At 39.6% G+C, this 26,090-nt stretch overlaps 1 protein-coding gene across 1 annotated transcript in view; it reads left to right on the forward strand.

The window, feature by feature from the left end:
• The window catches only part of LOC311252755 (receptor-type tyrosine-protein phosphatase gamma-like), a 480,433-nt gene that overhangs the window by 97,292 nt on the left and 357,051 nt on the right, over nucleotides 1-26,090 (forward strand). The window contains exon 2 of the mRNA XM_084346266.1: nucleotides 1,553-1,669. Within this exon, the coding sequence (XP_084202392.1) occupies nucleotides 1,553-1,669 (117 nt within the window). The remainder of the gene's footprint in view (nucleotides 1-1,552; nucleotides 1,670-26,090) is intronic.

The raw sequence follows: 26,090 nt of genomic DNA on the forward strand, positions 1-26,090 counted from the left end.
CTTATTTAAGAAGTAGCTCTGCATCAACTCTCAGACAGAACACATGAAGATGGTTCATTCCTACTTTTCTGTGGTGATGGATGGGCTGATGATGGGAGGGGCTTCCTGGCAAGCGCCGAGCATGGCAAGCCACGGTGACAGCCAGACGACAGCCGCTGTACAGTAGGTTCAGTGGAGCAGCTGATCTCGCTTCTTCAGGATGATGAGTTCAGGCTCAGACAAGGCCTATCTGAGGCCACAAAGGAGACACAGCATGTCTTCTCAAGTCTTGTTATGTTCAGTGACAGGCTGCAGAGTTGGGATGCATGGAGCCAAAAAGTCTTCAAAAGTCAAAAAGTTAACTACAAAAAAATGACTAAATGAATGATTATTTATATAGCAAAACGTGGGCTTTGCTTGTGGCTTTTAGAGGTCTTCTTTGCAGTATTTCCTCACAGCTCAGAGTTCATTATGGAGCTTTCTGCAGCTCTCAGTAAAAAGGTATTAACAAAAGCCAACACCCATAGCTAGCTCTAGCTTTACTGACACATAGCTAGCCAAGAGAGTCCAAAGAGAGAAGAGCTAGTACAACATAGGGCACATTTTCATAGTCAAGGGGCGTGTTTTTTAAGAAAGGGGATCCTTGGTGCTTTATACTGGTTACTAATTTATTCTTTTGTGTGGAAAGAGAACTGGCCTCTCTTTAAAGAGGATCATAGGCACTTGCCACTCATTCTGTTGTCAATATCTGCGACATATCCAAGAACCAATGGAAGCACTTAGAGCATGTAAGATGAACTCTTCAAATAACAGAGTAACAAGTAAGATAACACATAAACATTTTCTTTTCTGTGGCTAGAATTATTTACATCAAATACACACATGTGGTAATGGCATTACCATGTCATTGTGTTAAAAGTTATTATCAAAACTCATCAGATAGCAGAGGTTGGAATCCTGTAAATTAACAGATTTTGAAGCAGAGTTAAAGTTTCAAAATATCAAAGTGATGTTCTGAATGGTATGAAAACCCAATATTATGTGTCATATGTAACTGTAGATGATGTCCCTAAATCTAGCTATTCAGAGAACTGTCTAAATTAGAGCCTTTCATTTTTCATTATTATTGCTCAAGGTATACTGCATAAACTGTGAATTACACTAATATTTAGAGCAGGCCTTCAACAATAGCCAAAGCTTACATTTATCCTCATATTTCCCTCTAGTAGTTTTGTCTGTACTCTCTATTTATGTATTTTGTATATTCTGATGAACTTGCTACTTGCTTTGGTGCTATTTTCCAAGAACTGGTGCTGAGGACTAAGGCTTTCAGTATGTGAGGTAGATTGGTCAGTTTACTAGATAGTTAAGGGCCACAGTGCAGTTATTCTTTGTTTTCAACCTTTGTTGCCATTGTGATGTTATTATGAGGCAGCTTGCGTGGTAAGGCAGTTGAGGACAAAGTTGAATGTCATCCTGCCCAGCAGGTATCCACGCAGGGTAGCAGAATGCTGCTCAAACTCTGCTGCTGTTTATGCTAACCTGCCTGTCCCTGTGCTCTCCTCCCCTACAGCGCTGACAGGAAGCCAAGCCAAGTCCCAAGCCCCTATCCAAGGTCTTCGCAGAGTCACGGCCGGCGGGACACGACTGCGGAGAGCAGCCACCGAGGAGACCTACTGGGCCTACTCAGGTGAGTTTCCGTGTCTGTACTTTTTTCTCTGAGTCTTTGTGGAAATTGTGGTGAACCCTCAAATGTTTAAGCAAGGTTTCCACACACACAATTAGGAAAGCCTGACCATTTTAGCACTGAAAAAAAGCTGAAAAATGACAAGAAAAGTTACATGTCTGGGGAAATTATTCTTCCATTTGCATATTTATCTCTTGCCTAGAATGCTGTCAGTAATACTGAAACAGCTGGCAGCTAAAATGGCTTAGTTCAACTTCAATTATTGATTGGTAAAGTCTTTTAAATGGGAAGCTATTAGGAGGCTCTGGACCATGGTTGCCAAGTCTGTTTTATTATAAGCAACAAATAATAGCAGTCACAGGTTGTGTTTTTTTAAGTGTAGTCTCTCCTTTGGGCTTGCTCTGATGTCTCCTGTCTGCCCGGTTAATAAAGCGAAAAAATCATGTTGCGGGATCCGTCTTTATTCTTTTTGCAGTACCTGATGACTAATGATATCACTGAAGTCCCTAGTATTGGGTTATAATACTTTTTTACCGTTAAAAGCAATATCTCAGTTACCTCGACAATGTTCACTGATGCACTTTGTCAGTTCATTATATGCAACGTCATGCTCAATACATATACTGTGCATGCAGTATAAGTTGATCAAGTGGCCTCTCACTCACACATTAGGTAGAGTCAAGTGCTTTGGGATTCCTTTTTAAAGGCAAGTCGCTTCTTTTGGGCTTGTTTTCAGAGACCTGGTAGACTTGTTTTTCCTGTGAGCTCTGGCAACGATGCTCCAGACACTCTAGAATATCGCGACCTATTGTGTACACCCCAAGACACATTCACATTGGGCTAGGTAGTTGTGCATGTAGAGCATTGCCCCTCTGATAACAGTCTTTGGGTGGCTGAAAGTTTCCGAGCAATTCTTCATATGTCATCGATCATACATGAGAGAGTATTTTTTCTCATTGAGACCAGGAAGATTAAAGTTTTTAAGCAAAAAACAAATAAAGAAAAAAACAAACAAACTACTTTTGGGATATAGTGTGTACTCCACAACATTTGAAATGCTAAAAAATGTTCTGGAAAAAATGTCTGTAAGGTCTTAAAAACTCTCTAAAATTTGGCCTTTATTTTTCCCGAATGCAGATACATTATTAAACAGGCCTGAATTTGAGACATTTACTCTTAATGCAAACTAAACCGTTCCTTCCTCCGAGTTTCCCTTTTCCAAAAAAAACATTATTTTCTACTAAATCAGATCAGTTTGTACCACTTCCAGCTTTTTAGAATCTCTGTTAAGAAAACGTCAATAAAACTCAACATTTCCTATGTCTCACTAAACAGGCCCCCTCAGGACTTTGTTGGCTTTTTGGGGGATTGTTGCAGTTTAAAAAGCCTGATTTCACAGAAGCTGAAGTGTGTCAAAAGTTTTTCATTTGATGATTTTTGTTTGCGTTCAACCTACATGGTTGTCATGCAGAACATCAGGGAATTGCCTCGCACGGTCTTTACCAATCAATATTTGCTGGGATGCGAGATGTTTATGTTGCTCATGTCTTCATCTCCACAACCAGAAAGCAGGAAGTAAGGCTCAATGTTTTGCAAAAGGGCTGTGATTGGCGAAGATTAGATAATTGGTCAAATTTCTGGCATGTTGCATGATTGGACAAATTGCAAGTTCATGTAGAATTCAAGGGCAGTGGTTACACCTTACTGGGGCTCTCCTCTTTTCCTTGGAAGCCTTTAACTTGAAACATCTGTGTTTCAGATTGTATCTAACTGTAGCAGTTGGAGGGAATTAATGACCAGCTTATATTTTATTGTGCCAGCCAATCACTCAACTATTACAAAAGACTATTCACCATTAGTGAATACCAGCATTTAGTTCAGAATATACAGTAGGTTTAAAGCCCCTGGTTTAGGGTGATAGAGATTTCAGTATGTGGAAAGCTTCACAAGTACAGTAAGATCAAGTTGTGTGATTTAGAGCATACTGTGTGTGGGTGTGTGTGTTTTAGACTGAAAGCATTTATGTGCCACTGTCAATGCAATATGTTTGCCTTTCCTCTTTCTGTCGCTCGCCCGTCTCTTGTTTCTTACTCTCTCAGCTGCTCTTCTCCTCATCTCTACTCGGTGCTCTTCTGGCCTCGAGGCGTCTCCGGGCCTTTTTTTTATTTTACCAGTGCTTCAGAAGAGAAAAAGGCACTTCCGCTGTCCCTTTAGAGCCTTTAGTTTTTCAGAGGGGCAGCATTAATCTTTCACCATGCAAGCGACGCAAGCCCCAGGCCACAAATGATCTTTTAGTTTATTTATTTCAATATTTCCACTGGCTCGTCTAACCCTAATTGGTCGCCCGTTGTGCCTTCAAGAGCGCAGGAGCTTGTGGGTAAAAACAGAGCCAGTGACAGTTTCACTTAGTGTTGCTGCTGCTGATGCTAAGATCTACCGATGCTTTCCTGCTGTCCCCCCACAATGTTTGATCGCAGCTCTTACATAAGATGCTGATGTAATGGTGGGCAGGATCCAGGCAAGTGAAGAAAACAATAGAGACACAGCAGGCATACTGGTGGATGTTTTATTTTTTTGTCATTGCAAGAGCCACAGGGAATGGAAGTTCTATAAATGTATTTATTTTTTTCCCCAATGTGGGTCTTCTTGGCCGGTATTACATAAGGTTGGCACAAGACTGTACTTATCACTGTCATTGTGGAGACTGTGGACAAAAACAAACATGCTAGAAACATTTTAAAACAAGCGCCACAGTTTAACCTAAACTCAACAGTTACTGGGAGGTGAACAAAGGGTGACACTCATTGTCATTAATAAATGGTCAATTTCTAGTTAATTAAACTTTTTTTAATAGTTATTTCACTGTTAACAAACAATGAAATGTTTTATTAACCATTTATTTAGCAATTCAAAAGGTTTATAAACGTTAGTTGCAACTTTATAATAAATAGGTGCTTAATGAATGGTTTACAAAGCATTTTGTTGTTTGTTCAGGTAAAATGACTAAAGGTTGATGAACTGTTTATTTACTATTTATTATTGATGTTTAGTGTTGTTGAAAAAATTTCAATTGACAGTAGTCAACTTGTTACTTTTGTATTTTCATTGTTTTTTAAAGTAATCTAATAGAAAGAGCAAAGTGAGTTCAACTTGGTCAAATGACATTAAAAGTCCTTTACATTCCTAAACTCACTTCTATTATAGATGTTCGCTCACCTCTGATGACTTCTCCAAAGTTTTCGAAACTTCCATCTCTACTAATTAGCTTGTTCTAATCGCATCCTCCAGAGGTCTGACAAACTCCATTCAGGACCTCAGGGGCCCATGGCTGTTCTGCCCTCTGCCTGATCAGAATGGCAGATTAAAACCCAGCACAATACTGACAAATCAAGAGTTATCTGGGGACGGCCCCATACCTCCAGAACGACAGAGACAAAGTTACAGAAGTGACAAGTATTCACAGTGTGGTATCACAGTTAATCTGTCATGTACGTGTGCAACCCCTGACATTTAAAACATTTCAGGAAGTGATTATAGGCTTAGTTAATTTGGGATAATAAAACCTTTTAATTATTTTTTAAAGTGGTGGATGATGTAGAACAATCTGCAACACATTCTCATCCCAACTTGTCATATACAGCAGCTTGGTCAGTGGCTCTAAGCTTCGAACCATGATGCTCTACTTACCCCTCTTGCATCAGTTTTGCACATGCATGTCTCCACAGTCAATTTACACTGATAGATATGCAACGTCCAGTTAGATTTCAAAATAAAGCTTGCTAAGACATTTCACACATTATGAGTTTTGGATTGCAAACATTGTGAGTCACAGTTTGGTTAGCTTTAAGGATCAAAAAAACTTTGTTAGGTCAGGTGTAGGTTGGTGTAGTCAACATTAGCCCCATTCACATCCTGCGCCAATTCTCCACATCCGCCTCTGTGTGAAAGTTTCAGATGCAGCGAGGGGTGAAATTTCCCTCCGCCTCTGATGCGCCTTCGGAGGTATCAGAGGCACAATACTGGCGAACCGAACTAGTGTGAATGGATAAGCCGGCGGCGCAGAGCGAGGGCGTGTCAGTATGATGGTGTTCATTGTCTGATAACAGAACAGGTCCATCACTCAACAAAATATAGAGAAATGTCCCACAAAGCAACGTTACAGGAACAAACAACAGTAACGTAGTAACTGCTCGTGTCATCGACTTATGTGAGGAAAAAAATACTGCAGTTATATGTGGAGAAACGCCTGTCAGCCTGTTGGTCCTACCGACTCTTCCTCATATTTCTGACCGAAAAACAGCGTCTGTCCCCGACAAAAAACTTTAACTCACCAAATGTTTGTCGCTGTGAAAAAAATCACTGCGACGGTCAGCCCTCCACCGAGACATCGGTGAACTTTCCCCCAGAAAACAGCATCCCTCCCTGCAAGTGAAAGAGTCAGACAGCGTCCTGTTTACTGATGGTGATTATGTAATTATGTAATTTAGAGTAAAACGTAACTTTGTCACTTTCCAGGATGTTTGGTGGGTCAGGTCCCAATCACAACACATAACAGCATCCATATGATTATAAACAGTCAGCAGGTACATGTTTAGATTAACAGGTAAACACTGGGAAAACACGTTGAAAAATACACACGTCATCACCATGACAGATATCGTCACGTCTCTTTTGGCCGGCTTGCTGTGTGAATTACACTCTGGTTCGTCTTTTACGCCGGAGCTGCTCGGCTCTGTGTGAACAACCAACGGCGGAGAATTGGCAAACCGCCGTTGCGGCGATAATGCGGCGTCTCTGTGTGAAAAGGGCTACTATCTCACTCTTCGACCTTGTAATTTGGCACCTCAAGAATTGACGCCATAGACGGGTACCTGAGGCATAGCGCCACTGACCAAGCTGCCGAATAAGGACCTACTGGTATTGGATGCTACAGCAAAATCAGGCACTGCAGCAACGATGACTCCCATGCAGGGCCAAATTACATGGATAGATTACACTAGGCAGATTGTATTTGATGCAAATTAGACTTTGGCGGGCTGCCAGAGTCTAGTTTATTAATGGGAAACATTGCAATTAATTTATATTCATTTTATTAATTTCATTTTAAAGGGGAACTATCGTTTTTTACAACCTGGACCTTATTTCTAGCATAAAATATGATCATTTACTCACCCAGATAACTTTGGTGTCATTTGGAGTCGTTCGGACGAAATTAGGTCCAGTGTAGCGCCGCGTATATCCATATAATGCGAGTGGGTACTGAAGCGCAGCCTCTTTATAACGCATTATCTGCCGCATAACCAGTTCATTTCACCAATATTTTGTTATGATACGCTAGTGCTATTCCCCTCTGAGTCCCGGGTTGCCTGTTATCAACATCCAAGGTCTGTAGGTTGACCTACTAACATCTGACCTGGATGATGTCATCTCTGAAAGCAATGCGCCCGCAACAGCCGGCTTGTTTACCTGTAGTTTGCTACTGCTAGTTTTTTGCAACGTGGTTGAATATTTTTCCTATTCTGAGGTGGTGGACGATGACTTTGTTTATGATGGACGTCCTTACCGTTTTGAGCCAGAGTACACGGATGAGGAGCTCGTTGAAAGGAGGATGCGGAGGCAGAGAGAGGAACAGCTGGCCAAAGAACAACAAACGGCTGCGACTAGGCTAAATGGCTAGGTCAACCTACAGACCCCGGATGTTGATAACAGGCAACCCCGGACTCAGAGGGGAATAGCACTAGCGTATCATAACAAAATATTGGTGAAATTAACTAGTTTTGCGGCAGATAATGCGTTATATAGAGGCTGTGTTTCAGTGCCCCGATCACTCGCATTATATGGATATACGCGGCGCTCCACTGGATCTAATTTCGTCCGAACGACTCCAAATGACACACAAAGTTATCTGGGTGAGTAAATGATCGTATTTTATGCTAGAAATAAGGTCCAGGTTGTAAAAAACGGTAGTTCCCCTTTAATACAGTATGTTTTTATATTCAGATTTAAATATATTTAAATGAAAAACTTACATTGACAGATACATCCTCCAAAGTTTCAATGTGGTGAAACCACAGGACTTTTTCCTGCACATTGACACTTACCTTTCTACAGTAAGTTTGAAGTTGGAGATTTTTTTTGTTACATTTTAAAATATACTGTATGATAAATGATATTTAATGTAGAGAGTTGATGGTCTTCCCCTAGAGGCAAGGAGGCTGTAGGCATATAATAAACTTTATTTATATATAGCTCTTTTTAAAAACATTTTACAAAGTGCTTTGACAAAACAAAGCAGAAGAAAGTAGAACAAACACATTAGTGTTAAATTGCAAAGGACAAACGAAATAAATGGCATAACAATTAGAAACAAATAACTGAAGAACAGAAATAATGATAAAAATAAATGCCCAGAATGCACATGCCTAGATCCAGCCCAGCTCCCATGGAGCATTTTGGTGAGAAACATCCAATCACTGACTATGAATTTGAATATCGCATGGTGTCACTTATTACAACAATAAAATGTTATGATTTTTTATTAACACTGGCTTCCTCTCCATATAAATGGCAGCTGAGGCTCATGGGTATCATTTAGATTTTTTTTTTAATAAGTTGAAAAATGTAATACTACTGAGCACCACATTAACCTATAGCACTTTATATTGTTCAATTATCCAACTACTCAAAGCACCCTACAACACTTACCACATTCACCCATTCACACAGCGATCACACACACACACACACACACACACACACACACACACACACACACACACACACACACACATAACTGATAACAATGCACTACTGCGCAGTGGGTTCTAACCTTAACTTTTAAAGGTCAGTGTGAACATTGAATACCAGAATGTCTAGGTCTGGCTTGGCTAGACTTGAGCAAATCTGGACAGTCAGTATCTAAAGCTAATTATACAAAATGCTAATTCATATTCTAGTACATACATATAAATTATATTACTAATGAAGATTCATTGGTACACTACTTATCCGGTCATTTACGAATTATTGATATGATATTATGGTGCAATAAAGTGACATTGTAATCAGATGTGTCAGAATTATTGTTATGTGAATATAACTTAAATTATATCAACTGGAAGTCATAATGAGTCTCCAAGTTAAACTGGTCACATTAACCTCATTCAAGATTAACTGGCAAAGCCTTTTCTTAAGATATGCATTATAAACATTATAACACACTACATAACCCATACTGTGATATTTGTGCTCCATTCCACATAACTACAAGTGCTGTGCCATATAGTTTTTAGAGGCCATCTTTTGGAGCAGGCTGACTGTAATACTTGGAGGTCAAATTGATTGACTTTTACTCTCTGGCTGCTGGACAATTGAAATACTAGAGTGCCTGTTTCGAAAGACGACTTGACTAGAAATTAATTTTCAGACCTGCACAATGTCAAGGCTTGCTATCGACAGGAGAGGCAAACCTAATTTGCGTGCTCCTTGTCGAGATGTTTTACTATTCAACACCAGTCCCCATCAGAGGGCTCTCAGGCCTTTGTGCTGCAGCCTTGAAGTGGGTAAATGAAGATGGAAATTGATGATATGGTGAAGAGTAATTTTACTCACAAGGGAAAGCAATTTTATTAGCCCAACAGTAAGTGGAGTTGTCTTTCTTTTTTTCACATCTGAAAATTTTAACTCCAGCATTAAACAAATTAGACTGAACCACCTGAAAATAGTTTATTTGTAGGGCTTTGAATTTTTTGTCTATCAATCATAATTTGAATTGTACACATAACATATGGTGTGCCATGGTGCACATACCTCAGTGTTGCGGGCACCTCCACTTCAGCTGCCCAAACAAAATCTCCCCAACTCCGGATCAATCTCAGAACTCTTCTACTCTCATCACAAGGGTCAAGAACATCAGTCACAATAGGTATAGTCGTGGGAACCATCTCCAACTCTCACCTCATTCACTGCATCCCACACATAGTTCCTGTCAGTCCACCATGACACGCCCTTCTCCTTATATCGGAGGAAATCATAAAGGGCAATCTTGTCCTCCAACCCTAACGCAGTTCATCATGTGCAGACTTACATAAACATCTGCTGAATACTAGTTCATTGTCCCACCTCTCATTTCAGAAAGTCAGACTCTCGGCCCCCGAATCTGATATTCCAGTCCCACCACAATACTCAACTAGCTCCTCAGTGGAATACTTTACAAATACTTCTCAAGAAGCCATCCTGAACAACTTGCCCCAAGCACACTATCGGCCTAACTTACATCCTGAAATTGTTTCAAGGGATATCACACTGCATACCAGCTGCCCATTCCCTCTCTAGATTTCATGCCTTTTTGCTCATTCCATTTTGAAAATCTGCTCCCCTCCCATTCAGACCTATTTAACAGCTTTTCAGCTTTTATTAAACCTAGAGACAGGCAGCCAGTGTCCTTCTGCCTCTCATTCCCACATCTCCATGCTAAGTAAAGGCTTGAACCAAGTATCCAAGCAAAGTGCTTGCCACTTACTTCCACCATTCTCAGCCTCTGCATCAATTCTCGGCGATTTGGCTATACTCATTCCCCGTGGTGAACCTTACTGTAGAATTTTGGCTTCCTGCACAAAATTTACCTGAACTTGATCTACCTGGAGCTCTTGTCTTCATCCCAGTCTATATGACATCACCATTCATACTTCTACTGAATCTCTCATATTCACATTCCAGGGAAGTAAAACCGACCAGCTACAGCTTTGTTCCTGTTTGTAATTGTAAACAGAAAAATCATGAGCATGATGTGTAGGAGATGAGAGTCATGCTGGCCCATGTCACCATGCAGATACAGAAAGTAATATTTTTGTTTAAATTGCCAAGGTAGTCACCAATCTATCAGATTGTTATGTTCCAGTTCAAGCGTGGAAACTTCGGTCAAAAACAGATCTAATGCTAACTACAGATCATTTTTGAATTTGTAAAAGAAGGAAGCTATAACATGTTACTAAGTCAAGTCAGAGAGGACTTTGATGTTCTGACTGTGGGCCCCTCCTATACAGACAACAAACCCTAGTACTGCTCTTGCCTCTCTGACAGAAAGTGGAACTGCTGCAGATGCCTATAACAAAGAATGATGAGATTTGTTTTGCTGTAGGAGGGCACATTTTTCCAAAGGGACTGTATATTAAGAGGACAGCAAGAACATTTTTAACAAGAGGGTCACGATTCATTTTTTCACTGATGACGTAAATCCCTGTTTTATCTGAGGCATGGCAGCTATTAAAAAGATGTTTGTCATATCCCCCAAAAGTTTCCACCTTTTTTCTTCACCTTTTCACATCACAATTTTGAATTTTTGCTGCTACTGTTTGAAACTTCAGTTAAATAGAAAAGCTTAGAGAAATTTCTTACTGTCAACACATTCAACCTTGCAAAAATGTACTCTACCAGCAGCCAAATAATTCACTGGATTTGTTTAATAATGGTGCTTTATGCTCTTCATTGAGACTGAAAATTTATTTCAGTCAACTGGATGACTCAGCTAATTCTGCTGAAATGCCACTAAATCCCTATCAGCTCTGAGGATTCGCTCTGTAGCTAAGCATGACCTCTGACTCCATTATGGAGAGGACCAATCACCCCATAGGAATCTATACAGTATCTCAGGAAATTAGAAAAATACCATCTCCTTGAAACCTCCTTTACCTTCATTGATCTGCATTTTTGACATGTCATGGTCAGAGAGATCTACAAAGGTACAGCTGCAATCACAGCCAATCCAAAACAAAACATGGTACATTTGATTTTCTAGCATTTTTTTGCATTGACACAAAGATAAAACATTGACTTTGTGTTAAACAGATACAGTTGAAACATAATCTGTGTTTCAGCCAAATGCCCTCTAATTGTTACACTATGGGTTGCTTCTCCAAAAAGTATGAAAGTAGCAGAAAATAAGCTCTGTGCAGTTTTCTGATACATGTTGTTTTTTTTAGCAAGGTAATCTTCACAAATAAAAGCCACTTTTATGATTTGAAGTGTAGTGTAGTACACACTTCACTTTGTTCAAATTGATCCATCTACAAGTTGTAAAGTTAGAGTTAGTATAGTTATCAATTGAAGTCCTCCTGTAAAGATGGAACCTACTGCATTTATCAAGACATGTAAATGCTTTTTAATTGAAAGATGGGGTATTTACGGGTGTATTTTATGTTGTGGAACAAAACGTAATCTTTGACGCTTGTATTTAGCACAGACATAATTTCAGACATTTAAACCGATAACCCATCCAAAAAAACCCCCCATTGACTAAGAGACAAGGGAACAGGACGTGAACTACTGCATTTTAGGACTTATTCCAGTGGCACTCTGTGTTGGTGCACTCACATGACCGGCTGTGGTACAGTTCTGGGAACAAATACAATAGTACGAGTCAATTCATTATGACACCACAGACATGTCTGTACACAGTATGTCTGTAGTGTATCCAGTCTGTGAATGGTCAATGTCATCTGTCCCGCCTCCTAATCTTGAGTGAACACATGCAAACACTATCTGGCTTTGATGTCCAGGCCTCTGTTAGGGATGGAAATTCACCTAATGACATTCACATTTCTCAGTAATTTAACATACGCCCCAAAGGGCAATAGAGAGACAGAAAAGTGCTGACATGTTGGTCATCATTTTATTTCTTAATTATAAAAATGAAATGTAATTCTGTGATTTGGCAGATGGGTGCACTGTAGAATTTAGTCTCAGTATTTATTTTGTGACATTAACCCTGTGTTCAGTAAACCTGTGTGTCTTGTGTATGTAAACATATTGTTTACAGCAGGCAAGGAAAACTAGTATGTACAAACATTAAATACATGATCAAAGAATGACTGAATAAGAATAAAGCACTGGGTGTCAAGTCCATAGCACCAGTTTCTAAACTGGTTGCAATAGACCCAATTTGGTTGTTACTCGAGAACTATTCAGGTTCAACAGCCAGACATGATTAATTAAGATACACTATGGAAAACTATGGCACTATGGACCCCATGGAAAATCGCAGCTGCAGCATGACATGATATTATTTTAATGAAATGGAGAAGGCTCTTTTTCTGTTTTAACATACCAATGCCCCCGTCAAAGAATAAAGATCAATGAAGGCCCATAAACAAACGTTGTTTTGCCAGTTTGACTGGCATGTGCAGTGCTCTTACCGTTTCTCTTCCCTTGGTCTTTGCTCAGAATTCATAGCAGCAGATCAATGCACATGGTTTTGGAATAAAGGTTTGACTATCACATATGGGTGTAATGTTTTGGTGTCCACATACTTTTGGCTGTGTAGTTGACATTATACGTCATCATATCCATTTGTTATCCTTTGTTTCTATATTCAGTCCACCAATCAATCAAACTGTCACAGTTGCTTGGATCTGATCGTGAACTTCAACACATTTAGAGGACAGAGAGGACCAAGAAAGCTGCTCTCAATCAACCTTGTTACCTCTATACTGCTACTGTCATCACTTAAATGCCCATTGCTGTGTATGTGTGTGCACACAGTCTGATGTTTGTGTGTGTGCTTGTTGATTAACTGAATGGCAGCAACCAATTGAGCTGTCCGTGCAAGGTGTGAGGGGTAATGCATTATACAAGTACTCTCTGTGATTGCGTCAAGGCTGCGTGTCTAATGCAGGATCAGACTGACTTGCTCTCTGGGAGAAACGCATCACAACGCATCGATTTGATGCCCTCATAGCCATCATAATATTTCCACACCTCTCTAGTAGTCCTTGAGTAGCCTTGGCCTCTATTGAGGACTCAGAGGATAATATCCATCAAGTTTATGTATCAGATAAGCTTGCTCTACAGTCATGAAGAACCTAAAAATAGGTCTGTCATTCAGCTGGACACACTAGTTGAGTCAGTCCATATCTACAACACTGACCAACAAGTCAGTTGGTACGTTTACATGATGTTAGAAAAAGTCGGACTATCGCGTTAGTCTGACTTAAACCAGTCTTTTAAAGTCCATGTAAACATGTTAGTCCGACTGAAATCGTACTGAATCGAATTTCAAAAAGTCGGACCAACACACCCAGATAATGCAGTTGGAAGTCGGTTTACTCTTTCATCTATACATCTTAGTCGGACCTGGGGGGTATTCCAGAAAGGAGGTTCAACAAACTCTGAGTCTATCCCTGAACTCTGAGTTGACTTACCCTGTGAAGTGAAACTCTGAGTTTTCAGTTCCAGAACAGCTGATCTGAGTTCGGTAAGTTGACTCTGAGTATGTTAACTCTGAGTTGAGCTCGTGCCTGACGACTAGTAAAAAGCCATCATTAATGGAGCTCCGATACTGTGATTCACCATGGCAACGGGGGAAAACAGGAAGCAGACATTTTCTGGGGGAAAAAAAGTAACACGGCTGCGGCCGTAACAAAAATCACTGACAGAGTTTTAGATGCGGTCGTCTTTTCATTTTGAATGTAACATCACTTTATTTTATATTAGCTTTGAGGAAGTGGTTGAATGTTGTTCAATGTTTTATTTTATTTTATTTTATTTTAGGCTATTTTAGGCTATTTTATTTAATTTAAATCGGCTGAAAATGAAATATAAAAACAGTCTCACGATGGCTCCTCACTTTGGTTTTATTTCACATATTAAACAAAGTAAAAGTTTATTCAGTGGATATTGTAACTTGTAGTAGCCTTTACCACCAACAGATGCTGTTTAACACACATCTGTGTCCTAACATCCTGCTGAGTAGATGAACATGAAGTGGTGCTCACCTCCACCTCCACCACGTCCGCCAGAGGCAGAGGAGCTGGTCCTGAGTCAGCTCGCTGGGTGAACAGAGGCTGAGGGCGTCACTCACCCCCAGGACCCAACATTAGAGGCAGACACACACTTACTGTCTACAGATTGAACTAGAAGTCATTTAATCTTATACTCAATGCGGCGGCAAACTAGAAACACGGACTTTGAAATTACGTTGTTGGAAAAAATACAATAGGCTAGGCTATACTGATGGTTACTTTTGTAGCTATCTGTGGGAAATAAAGAAAGCCAAATGAAATGTGAGTTATTTCTCTTTTTCTGGCTGCTGGAAGGTGATTGATTAACCTGCGAAGTGATTAAAGAGGATTGTTTAGACCTGAGAGCATGTCAGCGATGACGTGTAGCCTGATATTCGCTGTGGAGAATATAAATGACGGACTGATGAGAAGCGGTCTACTGTTCGGTTCAGTCCTCGTCAGGGAGTGAGAGCTCAACTAAATTAATCTAAATTCTCCTCCTGGTGTAAAACTGTGAATTATTTCTGCTTCAACATGATCAGACTGAGAAGGAAAGGACAGCCGCTGTCAGACAGCTCCGTCAGACTCAGGGTTTCTTCAGGTGAACCTGCCAGTGAGCAGGTTATGTTCACAGAGTCAGTTACCGCAGTAACAGACCCAGAGTTTAAGTTACCTCTCTTTCTGGAACTGAAAACTCAGAGTTTCTCTCATCTCAGGGTTAACAAACTCAGAGTTTTCACAAAACCCGCTTTCTGGAATACCCCCCTGAACTGGCCTCGGCTTTTTGGCCCACTTTGATACCCAACTGGCAAAATTTGGAAACCATCAGTGTCAGTGTCTCTTGTCAGACCTATGTTGAACCATTACATTTCTTTATAGTGTAATCACATATGGTATGTAATCAGCAAGCAGTAGAAGAGATTCAGCTTTATATGGTGTGTTAGTAATGATAGTGTTTTTGCCTTTCTTGTGAAGTCATGAATTTGTAAAGGCAAATCTGAATATTACATACAGTATTTGTATACAGAAACATTTTAAACCAATATTTTCTATTTCCTGCATCACCACTCTCACTGTGGGCCCTGAACCTGAGACTGAGAAACTCTGAGATTATACATTTGCATGTAAATCTGCATTCAGTTCAGCACACCATATTAAGTAGATGATGCTTTACCTGGTTTGTTAGCTGTTAATGTGAAAGAACATAATCATGAATCAGTTTCCTAATTTGGGTACAAGTGAAAGAAAAATATGTCAAGGCATTGGTACCAAGCCCATAATACTGCATTTGGTGACATATTTCTTCATTATGATAAACTGAGTGGTTAAATTCTGGTTGAAGTGAGTTGTATAAACATGGAGTTGTTTTGCTCTGTATGACATCAGGCCAACACATTGCTACTTCCAATAGATTGAAAATGCAGTGTCATAGTTGTTTCTGCAAGAATTTTTATTTCATCAAAACCAACTTGGACCCATGGATGTTCAAATTTCCCTTTTTTCTTCACACTTTACTTGGAAAGCTGAGAAATCCTTAAAGTGCATCTTCATGGCATGATGCTACAAAAGCCGCTTTCAGTATTAAAAAGTAACCGTATAAAGTGAACCACCTCCAATGGCCCAGTTATACGCTAACATGTTTGTTTGTAGAAAAGCTTTGCTTATTCAGCTCTTACCATCCTGGCAACACTTAATAATAACCATCCTTAAAATGACACATTTATAGTTAATCAAACTGTAGTTATATTTCCCTTTTGACAAACTGAAATGCTTTACATCAGTTGTAACTTTATAACAGCCAGTCAAATACTGCACAGTTTACATTATATCAATATACAGTGTTACAAACAACTTTACAATAAACGGTTACTTAATGAATAGTTTATGATGCATTTTTGTTGTTGTTAACGGTCATATAACTGTAATGGAACACCAACTTCAAGTCAAAGACATTGATGATCAACCTACTTCCACAGTGCATGTTCGATCTGCCACTCAGTCATGTCGTTTGCACTATATAACATCTGAAAGATCAGGTCTTGGCTGAGTATGCTGCACAACTCCTCGTACAGGTGGTCATCTCTTGCATGTAACATCCTTTGTGGCAGGGCTGCAAAAATCTCTGAAAATGGTCCAATATTGAGCAGCATGACTGGAAACTGACTGTCGAGGCAACTATCCATAAATGCCTTCTTTGATGCACTGAGGCTAGAAATGTACCTCTTTTGTATGTTGCATTGGACAAAAGCTGTTCTGTAAATGCATTTGCAATTCTGGCTCCTGCACAGCTTCATATCTGATTCAAATCACATTTGTGGTATTGCTCGCCCCCACTATGGGGTTGATGAATGGGAAATTTATCGCTGAAACCTTATATTAACCCAGCCCTCTTTACTACCATGTAGTTTGGAGCCTGGCTGATAATGTTTTTTTGGGGCCGATGCCTATACTGGGAAATAAAAGAAAAAAGTCAATATCAGCTAAAATTATTTTTTGAATGTATTTTATTATTGGTTTATCAGCTATGCTCATATACACAACATATACATGATCACATATTTATGCAATGAAATGAAGTTACTGAATATTTGTGAAATGGAGGCAGGATATTTTACAGCTTAACAACAAACCAAAAATTGTTTATAGTTTATATTTTCCAAAATAACATCAGTGTACTGAGACAGCACACTTCATTGGGAATTTGATAATTATAAATGATCCCAAGCATCTTGGCCTCTATTATGTCCCGACAAAAAAATATTGATAAATAAAGTCTATTTGTTTAGAGTCTCCTATTCATCAGGGCTGCACAGACAACAGAAAAAAGTACTTTACTGTAAAATGTTTCCATCTTCTAGAGGGCTATATGGCCTAGATATCACTTAGCAGATGCCAAAACTCTTAATTTATAAGCCCAAGAAAAGTAAAACAGAATGAATAAAGTAACAAACAGAAGATAATTCATTGCCAAGAGCTGCAAGCATTCAAGGACAATGGTGACTGTACCAGCTCATAAAATCACAGCAATCTCTTTAGCTCATAGGCACAGAGGGGAAATGCTGCTTTAGCTATTGGAGACTGGGGAATCAATATATAAAAAGAAGATGGATAAAATATTGTAAAAAAGCTGTAATTTTAGTGGTGCCTCACGGAAGGTCATTAGCTGCTACAATAAAGGCTTTTAAGGCTTTTTCGTGAGATGAATACCCAGAATTTATTGAAAGTTGAGCTTCTCTGCAAATTCCCTTCTTCTTCTTGTACACATGCAGGACTCCATGCTCTTCAGTAAAGCACAGAGATGTTTTAAGTGGGTGGGGACATACCTTGTGACAGTAATGTCCCATAATGTACTTTTCAGTATGTTGGCCTGCTTTGTGCCACCATGCACCTCATTTAAGAAGCAGACTGACTTGTCAGCCCGTGTGAAGTATTTTGACTTGCATTGTTTTCCTTGATGGGAGACAAAACTCTGTGGGGATGGGAACACCAGCGAGACAAATGGAAATGAAGTTCAGAAATGGGTTTCGGCTTGGAGGGTCGGAGGGAGGGAGTGGGATGGGATGGGAGATAAAAAATTGAGATGAACTGATAAATATGACAAAGGTCTGGAAAATGGAGCTTTGAGAAACAGAGATGAAAACAAGCCAGAGTATTAAGATGCATTGAATGAGAAAATGAAATGACACAGAGACCCCTGTAGGTGTGAGCAGAGAAGGCTTGATATGATATGATATTGTGATGAGTGACTTAGAGAATGAAGAACAAATTTAACTGTTGGACTTTTAAAGACATCATCATGTAGAAATGGTTTGAGGAGATGCGGTGGTAAAGCTGTCATCATAGAATATGCTCCAGCAGCAAGTTACAGTAGGTCAGCAAGGAACTGCAGTTTCATTTAATTTTATAGTTTGCACTTGAATTAAAACTTAATCTCTCGTGAAAAGCCTGCAGTAGTAATACAGACAGCAAACACTGTACTGAAAGAGAAGTTTAGGATTTGGATTGGTATGATTTAGTAGTTGTCCTTGAGCTTTTGAGTTTATGACATGATTATTTGGAAATAACATCATCCACAATTCCATGAAAAGTTAGGAAACACCATCTGCCGATACAGATTACGTGGTATGATTTAAAGAATCATCTAATTAATAGACCTTGAGATGAAATGGTTTGCTCTGGCTATAACTGGTTATAACCGTTTCATTAGCCATTGCCATAAAAAATTTTTAGTGACCGTGATCTGATTATTTGTGTGGAAAGGTACACAAATTGTCAGATGGAACCCCCCACTTTTCCTGATCCTGATTTAAGATGCTGTTATATGCTTCAACAAGCATTATATGATGGTTCATGGTCATTACGTGGCATCACAATATCATTCCAAATCGTTCATATAGACAATGCTGTATATCCCCTAGTGCAGCAGTGGGGATATGCAGTGCTGTTGTATAAGAAATATTGCATGGTCGTGCGTAAGTCACACTAGATTTTAACAGAGAAATAGACAGCGAGTAAGGCCTGACTTAAGAAATGTTTGAAAGGAAGCTTGACTTAGCCCCACATTCATGTCCTATCACATCCTAGTCTCAGCACTAACATTGTGTAAACTTAATCATAACAAAACTAAACAAAATGAACTCACCAAATATCGAGAAAGGACATATTTCAACAGAAAACCTACCTTCTTTATTCTCTGTTTCCGTCTTACTGAATGACGATGATAATTGTCTTGTTAACTCAATCTGAAACACACTTCATTCAAACTCGACGGACATGAAATGAAACTCACCAAACAGTCGTCTTTCCACAATCACCTCTGGTTTGGTCAAAAATGGATCCTCAATTCACAGAGTAAGACACTGCTCTGTCGCTTCATGCCCCGTCCTGTCAATGCGTACTGCTTCTTCTGATCCCGGGTCATAGTCGTAGTCAGAGCCACTGTAAGTCACCTTCATACTGTATTCCCTTCCAGCTGACATCTTTTGGTGTCGGACGGGTGTGTTCAGTCCCCGTCAAGGGGACCAGCAGTTTTCACTGGGAGATGGCTGAACATGGTTGAGCTGAGCCACATAGTTAAGTTGGCTCACCTGTCATCCAATGTCACGGTCCAGGCAGACTCCCTGACCTTCAGTTTATGTAACATGAAAAGACGTCACATTAATTCAAAATCACTCTTGACTCTTGGTCAAAAACAAGAGGCAAACTCCTGGTCTCCAGGTCTCAAGTCTCAAGTGAATGAACCATCCCAACCTGCCCATACAGGGACTTCTCTCATTCTTTATGCTGCTGCACTAGAGGGTAACAACAGTGTAGGGCTACTGACCAGACAGCTGTATTTGACGAGTGAGAACGGGCTGTAACTTATTATGTATATGTCTCCAGGTTCAAGATACCAGTTGTCTTTGTGGTTTAAATTGCACCCAAAAACAGGCTTTTTGTTTTGGACATGTGTTACACAGAAGAACAATACTGGGATTTGAGCGACTCGAACATCCTGTTTGATATGTTTATGCTGTCTGGTCTCTGTTACTTTGACTTTTTGTGGAGCCCTCAGTCACTGCTGTGACTAGTAGGTCTACTCATGGATTTCAATACATTTGAAATTCCTCTCCGGAGAACAACACTTGTCAATTCCAGTCCCAATACTAGTCCAAGTTAATGTAGGCAAATTAAAGCGGATCTACATTGTCTAGCTACCTTTAGGCCTCACAGCTCCTGTCTTTTGACTTACCCTTACCATGATTGCATTTGCACATAAACATAATCCATTTGTGAATACAATTCTCGTCTATAAATGATATATTCTTTTCTATCATGGTCCCATCCTCCATCTCTTTTTTGTTTCCTCCATCTGTGCTAATAAATTCACTGGCAGTGGGCCACAGTGAAACATTAGGTGAGAACATGGGGAAGAAAGGCTGACAGGGGGTGAACACCAATGAGACAATGTGAAAATAAGAATTGAAGGGGTGAAAACCTGTCAACGGCAAGTGAGGATCTTTTAATTGATTGTGATGTGTTTGGGACTGACTTCTGACTCAGACCTACATTTTAATTCTTCCACAGAAATAGCTTTTCCTCACTGTAGAATCTACATTTTCAGAAGGTTATTTCATATCCAGTTGTATGGAAGTGTGCTGCCAATGTCTCTCTGTACAACTACTATTAGTGCCACTGATTACATGTTAAAAAGGCTTGCTTTACATTTAGCTGTTTATTTCAGTTCAGATTTTTGTTTATGCAGATTAACACATATTTCATAGATATTGGCATGTTTAAACATAATTTGGAGTGCACTCAGAGGATCAGGCTGCATCATTAGGATACGAAATACGGCTCATTAAAGTCACACAGAGACTGAACACAGAACTTACAGGCTCGGCTGTATTAAACACACACAGCCTATATTAATATGGTTGTGTAGGTGTAGATGGGTTCTTTAAAAAACAACAATATACGTAACATGTTACATGACATAAAGTAATATATTACTGAAATATTATTAGTAATGAGTTATATTACTCTGTTACTGCTTAAATAAATATATTACTGTAACACGTTACAGATGTTTCTTCCTTCAGAGGACACCATTGCTGCGGCATCAAAGGTGCCATGACACAACGGGTCAGTTAGGGTTAGTTTATTGCACATAATGTGTAATCATGCATCAGCTCCATGCCACGCTGCCACTGGACAAACCTATATCTTGTTAGCCTACAAACTTGATCTTGGTGTTGTAAATAGTATAGGCTATAAACAGTAAGCAACAGCTAAAATTATCCTCACTAATAACGAATAAGCAATTATAATGTAGCCTAATAAAGCTTAACAGTGCGCCCACCAGAGCTGCCGGCTGCTGTCCAGTCCAGCACACACACACCAGGCTCTGTGAGTCCTAGCATTAAGGAAATGTAGGTTAAGTCCCGTTAATAATGAATCAATGGACAACACTGAATAAACTTTGTGTTAACTTATTGACATTTTTCCCTGCTCTGACACACACATAGATGTTTCTATTTTATACTAGATGAAATGAAAAAACATATGAAATGATTGCTGTAGCAATGCTATTAGAGTTCAGTTTGAAATAAAGATACATTTACGTGAAACATTATCACTCTGTCTGGGACCTTTGGATCTTTCCAGGTTGACTGAGTGACTTTCCGTCGATCCAGGGGAAAGTTGGAGTTCCCGGGAAACCTGAAGGAGTTTCTCGTCAACACTTAACAACACCTAATTAGCATTACAGTGGACTTTTTTGTTCACTTAATGGGCCATCGTCCAACAGGTCTTCCAGCCCCCACAAGGTGCATTGATACACTGAGAGCAAGAGCCTTTGTAGTACCGCTTATGGTAAAATGAGCGGGTCTACACAGGTTTTTTAAACACGGGTCAATCTGTTAAAAATCTATTGACCCCATTCCCACTTCCTGCAGACAAGGCAGCCCATCTGTGATTTCTATCTGAACAGACTCCACCTCCAACACTGTGTCCAGTAATAAAACCTCCTTGAATAGATCGCATCACAAATTCCTTCTTTATTTACACACCACCACCGATTATTGATAACGTGTCTTCACTTTGCACGGCAGAATTTAGCGTGTTCACCCCGGTCTTAAGTTTAGATCAAAGCCAAGCCGGGGTGATAAAAACCCGGGTCTACTGCAGAGTCAATTGACCCAGGTGTAAATACAGAGTTTATACATTCACATTGCACACAAAAGCCTGATCTTAGCAGGTATAAGTAAGATTTTTGACCAGCTGAAAAGGGCTATGAGACTAAAAATGCACAACTGTGTCAGCAGCTTAGGAAAATGAATATTGATGGACAACATGGATATTGATGACCTTAAAATTGTGTTAAACATATAGAGCCTCCTTATACACATTCAAATGACCTCTTAGTAGTTTTTTCATCAGTTAGTTACTATAGTAATGACAGACATAAAAAATAAAGAAATTCATAATAATATGTCAACAATCACAGTATTGTATCAAAATCACAGTATCCCAAATGATCCCAAAGAATTATTCATTCTAATAAATCAAAAGGTTTGATTTTCTATAGGTTTACTAACTACTAAAATCATGCATACTGTGCTGAATACAAGGGATCTTATCTGTATTTACAATGTAGCCTGATTCTGCACTCTACAGTAATCACATACCATCAGCACATGTTAGCTAGTTTAGCCCCATCGTCATTAGGACAACCTGGTATTTGACAACCTGAGAAATAGACTCAACAATTAGCTGTCTTTGTCTACTTCACCTTTAAATTGAGAAATTGAGGGTTTTAGCACAGGCAGTTTTAATGAAATGTCTGACTGTTTCACTATGTTAGAAGTATGGTGCTAAACTCATGTCATTGTATTCTCCTCCTGCATTCATAAATCTTTGGAGTCACTTTGAAAGTGTTCCATATTAATTAAGGTGGACATAATATAAATGGAAGATGTACTTAGTAGAGATGGTTAGATACATTTCTGTGCTGCATTTACCTATTTTTATAATTGTCTCTTAGCTCTTGACTGTGTGTGTGTGTGTGTGCCTGCGTGCGTGTGTGTATGTAGTTTAATAAGTATGCTGTGAATGCCTCCCTCCCAGTCTGCAGCTATAATGGAATGACCCGGCATTGCTGACAGCACACTCCACTAAAATGGGGCTCCGTGCACATCTGCCACTGTAGCCTTGCCACATAATTGTTCAATTTACTGTACAGCCAATATCCCTGTGCTGTAATTGAATATGACTTTGTCCTGTTTGAGTAATCTCTTCGTTTCATGCCACGACCCCTTTACTGGAGAGAGAGAGAGAGAGAGAGAGAGACGGACAGACAGAGGGAAATAGAGAGAGAGAAAGGTGAGAGTGAGAGGTGAGTTAAAGGCGTCTTGTGTAGATAAAGCATGTAGGTCACATTGAGCTCCCAGGCATCCGGCAATGAGAATTTTGCTGTTGACATCGTCGCTCGGCTACACAACCATTAGAGAAAAACATGGAGAATATTTTTTTTATTGCATCAAGGGAGACACAAATTCAAAGCTACTAATAATCACTGAAAATATATACAGTATGATATCAGCCCTAGTTGATTTGGCATTTTTTATACAGGTCCCAGAGTTGGTTTTGTTTCACCAGAAGTTACTGAGTCAAACTGTGTGCCAACGGGATTAACTGTGTCATGTCATGTTTTAATAAAGAAGTTCTCCTCCTCATCTACTCACTTTAAGAAAAAATTCTAATGCATTTCCAAACTTCACACATGCATATACATAGCTGATTGGATGATTGATTACACCTGTAGAAGTGTCTGAATGTTTTTTTGAAAATGTAAAGTCAAGTACTGAGACTACAGGTCACAAGTTAACCACTATAAAAAAAACAACTGTGTAAGACTCTCTTTGCTCGTTGATCAGACACAACATGTTAAAAAACAACACATTTCCAGAGCGCTGCAGTAGCTCAGTTGGTGGGGCCTGTGCCCTGTGTACAAAGTCTGTGTCCTTGCCACAGTGGGCCAGGTTTAAATCCACCCTGTAGCTCTTTGCTGCATGTCATCCCCTCTCACTCTCTCCTCCCATGTCATTATATCCTATCACAATAAAGCCATGAAACAGCCAAAAAGACATTTGAAAAGAACACACTATCTTGCCATGTTAAAGAAAGTGAGAAAACATTTCCTTTATCCAGATCTGCACCAAAAGTTAATGGCGTCTATTCTGGGTTGAGACCCATCCTCTATCCAAGTTTCATAGAAATCCATTCAGTACTTTTTGTGTAATCCTGCTGACAATCCAACCAACCAATTAACATACGGACACAGGTGACTACATAACCACCTTGGCAGCAGTATATAAGTATTTTTTCTTAGAGTTAAATGTGTTGTTATCCCCTCACTGGAGAGACCATGGGCTTCATCTTATGTGTCATGGTTAGTTTCAGATGGATGCAGCACCCACCTTTGCGCCCTGGCCATGTTGGTCTTAAAGTGAGGTGTGGACTGGTGTATTGATGGTGCACTGCAATATCTTGAGGCAATAGAAAGCGACTGTGCTAATCCAACAAAAAGCTCTTGGTCAATGGTGCTGTATTTTTCCTGTTATTTAAAGGGCGAATTATTCAGGTAGTGAGATGCACCTACACAGGCGGGTTCAGAATGTGGGTTCACTCTGATTTAATGATAAGAGAGGCTGTTTTTAGTTATTTTAAAGGTTTTCATGCACGCAGTAATGTCACTGTAACAAATATTGTGGCACATTTAATCAGAAAAATAATAAAAGATGTAGTTTAAAACTTGGCAGGTCAAAGGAAACTCTCTCTCAAACCAAGTTCAATGTTTAGCTTCTGAAATTAATATTTTTCGACAACTCTGATGGAGCTCAGGATTTATCAGGAGGATTTATAGAGCTGCTTCGCGGACTATGTGTTTCACCTCTTGATGTGTAGAAGAACACAGAACATTAATTAACATGAAATACTTTGTGCCCAGATTATCCACCTTTTAACGAGCAAAAGGGAGTTGGACACACTCTAAATGCACCTGCACCACGGACTTTAAACCATGCACCATATATCGTTTTAATAGGCCCCATGGAAGACTAAATTGAGGGAACACATTCCTCCATAAAAACTGAAATGTATTCTCTTGTCTCTTGCATCTTGCTCAGTCGCTTTTTCTCTTTTTAGCTTCATCGTTGACGTCCTGTTCAGTCTCTTCACCTCTGTCATGATGTTTGTAATGGCTGCCCCTTCCAGCCCCACATCTGAAAACCACATCTGATCCAGTTTCACCAAAATGACTGATGGTGCTCTGTGTGATGTACTGCTGTAAAGTCTTACATTTTCTGATCCGACCCGCTCACTAGTCTTACATTGCACAAAAATAAGCAGTAGGGGGCGGATTGGCTGAGACAGAGACAACATTCACAGGTCACTGTAACATGGTTACTGCTCATGTTGCTTTAAAGCTTGATGTTGGTTGATGAACTACATAAGTAGCACTGTAATGCCCTGGGCTATATTGAATAATTTTATGTAACTATCATCTGTTGATCTATCTATCTATGATCTATTAATTATTCACATCTTCAAATCCTTTCAAATAAGCTGTTTCAGAAACCCTGCGACACAAAAATCGACACAGCTTTTCATGAACTTCAAGTCAGACATAAATCAGTAAGGAAATTGTATTTACAAGGTGTTTGTGCTGAGGTCATCATCATCAGTCGGAGGTTAAAATGTCATAGTTGGACCAATGAAAAAGCCACTGCAGGTGTACGTGATTTTTGCATTTGCAAGTGTTTCCGGGCAATAAAAAGGTCAGCTCTGACTGGAGTCAGGAGTCCATGTGAATGTGAAATGTGATTATGAAAATGCTAGCTGCTAATTTGATCCTCACAGCTTGAGGTGCTAGCATTTTAGCATCAATAAATCATTAGCACATTAATTTTCACACATTAGTATAATTAGTGTGAACAAAGGAGGCCATTGATGTGGAGACTGGCAGCCTCCGCCAGTTCTCTATACTGCTGCATCTTGCACTGGCTGCACTTTGGTGAGAAAAATAATCAGGAAGTGTTAGTGTCCATCCAATAAAAAATCCTGTAGTTAATTATCGCTGATGGATTTCATTGAGCAAATCTTGTTGC

The sequence above is a fragment of the Pagrus pagrus genome (assembly GCF_965226575.1).
Source record: "Pagrus pagrus genome assembly, chromosome: 3".
Lineage (NCBI taxonomy): Eukaryota > Metazoa > Chordata > Actinopteri > Spariformes > Sparidae > Pagrus > Pagrus pagrus.